The sequence below is a fragment of the Lissotriton helveticus genome, chromosome 8, assembly GCF_964261635.1.
Source record: "Lissotriton helveticus chromosome 8, aLisHel1.1, whole genome shotgun sequence".
Lineage (NCBI taxonomy): Eukaryota > Metazoa > Chordata > Amphibia > Caudata > Salamandridae > Lissotriton > Lissotriton helveticus.
Window position 1 is genome coordinate 419,408,249 of NC_136069.1, and position 8,685 is coordinate 419,416,933.

At 46.6% G+C, this 8,685-nt stretch overlaps 1 protein-coding gene across 1 annotated transcript in view; it reads left to right on the plus strand.

The window, feature by feature from the left end:
• INTS6 (integrator complex subunit 6) overlaps positions 1-7,057 on the plus strand; it is a 428,531-nt gene extending 421,474 nt beyond the window's left edge. The window contains exon 18 of the mRNA XM_078657272.1: positions 6,508-7,057. Coding sequence (XP_078513398.1) covers positions 6,508-6,601 — 94 coding nt within the window. The 3' untranslated portion in view covers positions 6,602-7,057. The remainder of the gene's footprint in view (positions 1-6,507) is intronic.
• The last annotated feature ends 1,628 nt before the right edge of the window (positions 7,058-8,685 follow it).

An 8,685-nucleotide genomic window follows, 5' to 3' on the forward strand; every position in this document is an offset into this window, starting at 1 on the left:
CATTGGGGCATACAATGAGGTGGTAAGAAAGGCGGCAACAGCTTATGGAATTAAGCTGGAAGAGGAGAAGCCAGAAGCAGACTTCCTGCTCGAGACACTGCTCCCCATACAGACAAGGAGCCAGTTCCTGCCCATGCTCAAGAGCATCACGGCCCAGGGAAAGGAGGCCTTCAGGGACCCGGCTACATGCAGATCTGTAACGCCGAGGACCGAGAAGAAGTACAAATTCTCCTCCGAAGACCCAGCTTACATCAAGGGTTCCGTCACAGCAGATTCTATCATCGCTGCAACGGCCAGGAAAAGGGCAAACGTCCCAACAACGTCCGGACCCCCCCCCCCTGACAAGGAAAGCAGGAGGATGGACCTAACGGGCAGAAAAATTGAGAGGAACGCTGCGACGCACTGGCGGATGGCGAATTCCAACGCCCTCCTGAATAGGCATCAATACCAGCACTGGGAGGAGATGGGACAGTTACTCAAGCACCTCCCGGAACAATACCGTGACAGAGCAGCACGCCTGGTAGAGGGAGGAAAGAACATCGCCAACTCATGCCTGAAGACAGCCTTGGACGGGGCAGAAACATCCAGCAGACTGATGGCTATAGGCATCACTGAAAGAAGGCAAGCATGGCTCAGGATCTCAGGATTCAAGGCTGAAGTCCAGAACAACATCCTGAACACGCCCTTCAGCGGTGAAACTTTGTTCGGAGCCCCAGTTGATGGTAAGCTCACCCAACTGAAGAAGGACAACGACACGGCAAGGTCCATGGGAGCCCTGCAGTTCAGAGGGATGAGAAGGGGCACTCCGTCGCGGAGGCCGAACGGCAGAGGTGGAAACCAGCGAGGAGATTCTCACCAGAGTTTCCACCAGGGACAACAGAGTGACAGCCAAGGCCACCAGGGGCAGCAGAGGCAAAACTGGAACTACCAAGGCAGGGGCCAGTCCTTTCGATCGAGAGGAAATGGACGGGGCCAGAGAAGAAGAGGCGGCGAACAGCCCCCCTCAAAGTGACTTCACACAAGAGAAGGTGCTCTACCACCCACACCCTCCGGGGGAGGAGCACGGAAAAACAAAGAGGAGAGGGCTACACGGACAAGACTCAAAGGAACATGTAACTCCGGTAGGAGGAAGATTGAGATTTTTTCTCCAGGAATGGAGAAAAATAACAGACAAGTGGATACTCAATATTATGCAGTTCGGGTACTGCATAGAGTTGGAAAAAAGGCCACCAAACAGAAGACCAAGGAAAAGACAGCACTCTGGAAGAGAGCTGCAACTACTGCAAGAGGAAGCCCAAGAACTCCTCCTCAAAGCGGCCATAGAACGGGTCCCCTTCAAAGAACGGAACATGGGAGTGTACTCAAACTACTTCCTAGTGCCAAAGGTGGACGAAAGCCTAAGACCCATCCTGGATCTAAGGTTCCTGAACAAATACGTCAAAACTCAAAAATTCAAAATGACGTCCCTACAAGAGGTCATTCTTCAGATAAAAGCAGGGGACTTCTTGTCTACCATAGACCTCAAGGATGCATACCCCATGAACAAGCAGCACAAGCACATGCTAAGGTTCACTGTAAACAAGGATCACTACCAATTCACGACCCTAGCTTTCGGCCTAAAGTCCGCACCAAGGGTGTTCACCAAATGCCTTGCGGCAGTGGCCGCACACCTAAGGAGAAAGGGGATACACGTGTACCCCTACCTCGACGACTGGCTGGTGAAAGCAAACTGCTACAGGACATGCAAAGAACATGCAGAACAGGTGACCGGAACGCTGGCAAACCTGGGTTTCTCCATACACTGGGGCAAAAGCTCGATGGAACCAGAGCAGGTGAAGATCTTCCTGGGAGCCCAGATCGACACCATACAATGCAGAGTCTTACCGAGCGAGAAGAGAACGCTCAGCCTACTGAGGGAGAAACGTCACTACCAAAAGGTGCGATCTCTGACAGTGAGGACTGTGAGCAAGATCTTGGGGATGATGGCATCATGCATCCACCTGGTCCCCAATGTACGCCTACAGATGAGACCACTCCAAGAGTGGCTGCAACAACAATGGTCACAAGCCACAGGAAGTTGGGAGGATCTAGTGGTTGTAACGCACAGGGTGCAGGAAGAGATAAGGTGGTGGACCAAGGAGAGAATAACAGAAGGGAAGCCTCTAACACCACCGGACCCAACAGTGACCATCACCACAGACGCATCCCAGAAGGGGTGGGGCGCACACATGAACAGGCTCAGAGTGAGGGGTCTGTGGAGCCCTACAGATGCAGTCAGACACATCAACTACCTGGAACTGAAAACGGTGTTGCTAGCCCTCAAGGCCTTTCAGAAACACCTACACAACCGGAGGGTGTTAATACAAACAGACAACACCACAACAATGTTTTACATAAACAAACAGGGGGGAACTCAATCGTTCCCACTGTCAAACTTGGCACAAGAGATCTGGAAATGGGCCATACCACTAAAAATAGACCTGCTAGCCATACACCTGCCAGGGAAGGACAATGTGGAAGCGGATTGGCTCAGCAGACAGACTTCAGCATCCCACGAGTGGGAACTCAACAGTCAAGAAACAGAGAGTCTATTCAGGAAGTGGGGCACCCCAACAATAGACCTATTTGCAACACACCGGAATGCAAAATGCCAATACTTTGCATCCAGGCAACCAGAGGCACGGTCACAGGGGAATGCCCTATGGATAAGCTGGTCAAAAACATTTGCCTACGCTTTTCCCCCGATACCACTGATCCCCAGGGTGCTCAACAAATGCATGACGAGCAACATGACGCTCATCCTGGTGGCACCACAGTGGGCCAGACAGACGTGGTATTCGCAGATAATGGAGATGGCGCAGGGGCCTCCCCACAAGTTCTCAAAAAGAAGAGACCTAATCTCCATGGAAAGCGGAGGAATCCTTCACCCAGAGCCAGAGAGCCTTAACCTCTCAGCCTGGCTCCTGAAGACTTAGAATTTGCACACCTGAAACTACCAGAGAGCACCCTGCGGGTGCTGCGAGAGGCAAGAAGACCAAGCACACGCAAGTGCTATGGGGCAAAGTGGAAAAGATTCACTCAATGGTGTTGCAAAAAACAACTCCAAAGGAGAATGACCAAGGAGTCCACGGTGCTAAGGTACCTCACACACCTAATCAAGGCAAAGCTAAGCTCATCCTCTCTGAGAGTGCACCTAGCAGCAATTGTGGCATACACAAGAGGAGAAACAGGGAGAAGCTTCTTCACATCTCAGGTCGTGAAAAGATTCCTGGAAGGAGCTAAAAGAATAGCGCCGCCAAAGAGAATGCCGCCACCGGCCTGGAACTTAAACGTGGTACTGACGGAGCTCATGAAAGCACCCTTCGAACCCATCCACAAAGCATCACTGCAAATGTTAACAATGAAGACGGCCTTCCTGGTGGCGATCACCTCACTACGAAGGGTGAGCGAACTGCAGGCACTCACACTGCAGGAACCCTACATACAGATACACAGTGACAGGGTCGTGATGAGAACGGACCCACACTTCATGCCAAAGGTGGTGTCAAGGTTCCACATGAATCAGAGTATTCAGAACCCCAGCTTCTTCCAAAACCCCACTACAAGTGCTGAAAGGTCGCTCCACACCCTAGACGCAAGAAGGGCTGTGATGCACTACATGGAAAGAACGAAGGACCACAGGAAAACAAAACAATTCTTTGTGTCCTTCGCCAACAGTTACATGGGCAAACCAGTTACGAAAAACACCATAGCCCGATGGATCGCACAAACAATTCAGTTCTGCCACAAGCAAGCTGGCCAGGAGCTAACGGGAGGGGCACGAGCCCACTCCACCAGGAAGAAAGGAGCGACAATTGCTTTCCTAGCCAATACACCGATTCAGGATATATGCCTGGCGGCAACATGGGCTTCAGTACACGCTTTCACGAAGCACTACTGTGTGGCTGTACAGATGAACAAGGAAGCACAAGTAGGACAAAAAGTGCTTCAACATATTTTTAGCAACCAACGCTCATCTTCCACCCAACCGCCACAAAAGTAACGAAAACCGCTACAAAATCTATGCACAGCATAGTGAATCCAGAAAGATTCACGCTGCAAAACGAATAGTTTCTTACCTGTCAGTGTAGTTTTGCAGCTTGAAGATCTTTCTGGATTCACTAGCGAACCACCAGAAAGATGAGGCTGGAAAAGAGGGTGGAAAAACATGGAAAAGAAAGCAAGTTGGAACAATTACAAAATACGTGGAAACACTAACGTTGAAAGAACGATTAACATACATAGCCATGGATTCACTACAAAGACAAACCAGGAAAAGAGACAGAAAAAAAGAATCCGAAGATGGCGCCCACGGGTGGTAGCTTCCGCCGGAAGCACGCCGACGTCACCGAAAGGGACACCAAATGGTGGGACGTCGACGCCCACCTGGGCTACAAAAAAAAAAGAGAGAAGAAAGACTACGATTCCGGACCCAACCACCAGATTGCGGAATATGCACAGCATAGTGAATCCAGAAAGATCTTCAAGCTGCAAAACTACACCGACAGGTAAGAAACTATTCGTTCTGTCTGAAGCGCACACAGCAGTTCCGGGGTGGATGACCAGCTCTTTGTTGGCTACGTGGGTGCCAAAAAAAGGTTGGGCCGTGCACAAACGGACCATCTCTCGGTGGGTCGTTCTGTGCATCAAGGCCTGATACTCGTTGGCTAAGAAGGAGCCTCCTGTGGGGCTGCGTACTCATTCCACCAGAGCAACGGCAGCCACTACTGCCTTGGGACGCGGCGTTCCCTTGCAGGACAGTTGTCAGGCAGCTACGTGGGCTTTGCTGCACACGTTTACCAAGCATTACTGCCTTGACAGTCCGGTCCGGAGGGACGGTTTCTTTGGCCGTTCTGTGCTCAGTGACTTTCTAGTGTAATCTTGTTCGCAGACTCACCACCGGGGCTATTGCTGGGGTATCTATTGTAAGGTAAGGAATCTATCACAAACGTGTCTCTTTCAGATGCACAAGTTACTACTTGTGTAACGATATATCTGTAAGAGACATTAGTTAGTGATAGATTCCTTACCGCCCCACCCACCCTCACCATTCTGCGAACTGACTACTAGGGTTAAGGTCATCCCTTTTAGGGCCCTAATTTTATGCACCAATGATCAGTATCTTGCATGGCTCTCCGTTCCTGGTGCGGAAAGTAGTGTACAGAACTGACGCCAGTGACTGACGCGGAGCCGCAGGACGCCGCCTACTGACGCGCAGGAGTACTGCTAAGCAAAACTTTCCGGATCCAGTCTGACGCCCGGGGATATTCTAATCTATCACTAACTAATGTGTCTTACAGATCTATCGTTACACAAGTAGTAACTTGTGCATTTGGCTACGTCAGCCTGTTTCCTTGGTCCACTCATCTCTCCCACTCTGGCTTGGTTTTCTGCAGACCTGTGTACCTATTTGCCCCCAGATCGAATGTCTGCATCTTCATTATGCATCCTTGATTGGCGTGGGAAATGCTGAGAAGAATTGAGGCTACATTTGTTGTCGTTTTTTGTGTCTTTTGCAGTCTGTTACAGCCCACAGCGGCTTCCAGATTCCTCAGAAGAGAGTTAGTGGTATTAGAGCAAGTTCATATTGCTAACTGTAGGGACACATCTGCTCCTTAACCTGCTTAAGCCCATGGCAAGACAAGACCTGGTGTGCACCTAGAATGTCAGTTTTTCATTAACGCTTTGTGGTGAAAATTCTCTGGTCTCTGGCCGTACAGGTAGTGACATTCCATGAGTCTGGAGTGAAGTGGGAACTGTAGGACTTATGTGCTCATGAGGCACTATTAAGACGTCCATGTGCTCTTTGCTGGTTAATATCCCCTGTGCCCTCCATGTGCTCTTTGCTGGTTAATATCCCCTGTGCCCTCCATTATTGATCTAGTACTGTCTATTGAGACTGTTCCCAGTTTGTTTTAAGTGTTGGCGACCCTCTCCTTCCATAAACCCCAACTAATGAGCTCTGGGCAAATTTGGATTCTGACATCTGCTTGTGTCCTCTTTTACTTGTGAAATCATACGTCATCAAAAGGAGCCAATGGTAGAGATCTAGTCGTTTATCTCTCCTTTTATCTGGTTCATGTTTTGCCCACTCACATTAGACAGCAACGTAACCTGGATTTTAGTGGTAATGCCACTGTCCCACCCTTTCCTACATGACGGTGTTAAGGTGATGCATCTATTCTGCTGCATTTTAAAATAGTGAAAATATTCTTGCCACAGAAATTGAATAATGAAATATAGCTGTAGATTTGCGTGCGATAAAACTAGTACTCATACTAACAGCTATCCATTAAATTATGGCTTGTATCTTGATGTAGAGTATTTTCTACCAGTTTGTCAATTGTTTAGTTTCCCTTTTACATGGTATTATCTAGAAAAAGTTCATTCTGTAGAAAATCGCTTATCACATTAGCTTATGTATCTGATCTGAAACTTTTAAGCTTACTTTGTTTTCTTTTCATTTAGATTTAAAAAACGAGTGCTTATAGAACAGTTGGAAGGGTTTTTAGAAGAAATTCATCGGCAGCCCAACCAGGTGAACCACATTAACAGCATCTAGAAGAGCCACTGAAAGGACCACGTTAGCCCACTACTGTAATTGTTGTGCACATTGTACAGGGACTGTTGTGCTGCTCTAAAATTAAAATCTCTACCAATATAGAAAAAAATAGAAAATGTAGTATGGCAAGAGGTATAAATAATATTCTTCCTTTTTGATAATGTAAAAAGTATAACTATAAAGCTATTTAACAACCAAGTGAAAGTTTTAGAACATGTTTCTTGTCATTGACTGAGTTTGTCAGTTTCCCTCAGGTTCTATTTTCTTAACCAGACCTTTAATGTTCACCTATATTCAGGTTGAACTTTGCCAAAAAGTGATTTACAGTAAAGCACAATGGCAATGTTTTGTATATAGTTATTTTTGAAAATGTTGTAAGTTGTACAGATGTATTTTGAAAAAATATTTAAACAGAGGCACTTTTGTTATTCCATCAATAAAAATCTCTATTTTATATTTTTCTGCAGTAATCCTTATTCATTGACTATTGTGTTTACTTTTGTTATGAAATTGGCCGATCTGGAAAATGTTTATTCTGCCAACTAAATGTTTTATGGTGTATAGGACAAAATAGACGTTGCCTTGCAGCTGCCACTGAACATCAGTCAAGGAAATCTACAAGTGTCCTGCTGTTTCTCTGTAGGAGTTGGTTATAACTATTCCATCGGTCAACTAAGTGATCAAATATATTCTATGTGGAATAACAATAGGTTGATATTGGCATCTTTATTTGTTGGGGTTACAATCTGGCAAAAACTAATTCATGTGAACCATTCTGCTTGCTCTGTGAAAGGCTGTAATGCAACCAAATAATGTAGGTTTCACCAAGCACCTGTTAAGTTCTAAGGTAAGGAATCTATCATTAACGTGTCTCTTTCAGATGCACAAGTGCCTCCACGTAGCAGAGGAAGTGGACTGTTTTACAAAATAATTTGTCAGCAGTCACGTGTGCTGTGGCCAGTAGTCAAACAGATTTCTTGTCGCTGTTGGAGTCCTAGCCACTCCACCACCACATCCTTCAGTTTCTACTATAGGTTAGTTCCTCTGGACTCCTTTGGCCTGGCAGCCTACTGGGGTGATGACCTAGCCACTGTTTGTTCCATGTAGTTTCTGATCTGACCACAGATTGATAGTCCCTTAAGAATTACCTACTATAACTTTATTATCCAAGTTCCATACATCCTTCCAAGCACAGTAAGTTACCTGGAATTTCCAAGTACTGATCTATGGTTGCAGTCTGCTCCATTAACCTTATTTTGTAACAACACAGTATTTCCAGCTGGTTTATAGATTATGCTCTCTATTGTGCTAGCCATTGATATTGCAGGGTGGTTTACTTGGCCCGAAATGTTTTTTTACTGGCGTTGATGGTAAAAGTCTATCCCACCAAGTTTCTCTGTAGCAGCTTATTTTCGGGGGATTGCTGTATATGTACTTCCTGAGGCAGCTTGTGCATGGTTTAGTTAGTAAGGCCTAGCAGGGACACCTTTTGGTCCTAGGCATCCACAGCGTGCTTTTTTTGGGACGCTGTGTAGTTGGAAAAATACTCCTAATGCTAATTTTGTCAGTTGAAATTCAAAATGGTTCATTTGTTTTGTGAGCCCAAACCTGTTGTCTCTGTTGCACAGAAGTAAGAGGATCACCCCTCAGCCTGCCGCATCAGTGTCATTGGTGTACTTTGGGAGGCATTCATCCTCATCATGATAGTGTGGCAAAGAATTGGATATTGCTATGACTTGTTGGTGTTAGTGCTTCAGAAACTGAGCATCTGTGCAGTGCTGTGTGGTGCTGGAATCCTGGTTGATGTTACTGTGATTTGTTTGTCCACTTGATAACATGGGTAAAAGTAATGTAGATCTTTGTTATTTTTTAAGCCACCCATTGGAGGTGTAAAATTCAGAATTATTATTCATTGTTAGTTCATTCATTCCTTAACCATAGCAACACGCTTCCTGACATTCTTAAAACTTCTCTTAGTGCTGAGGCACTTTATCTGCTGCTCCATGTTCAGTAAGGCTGAACCAGAGTGTGCCTGGTGCCAACCAGCACCCTCTTTTCCATGCATCAGTGTGGTCTGGGGTGCT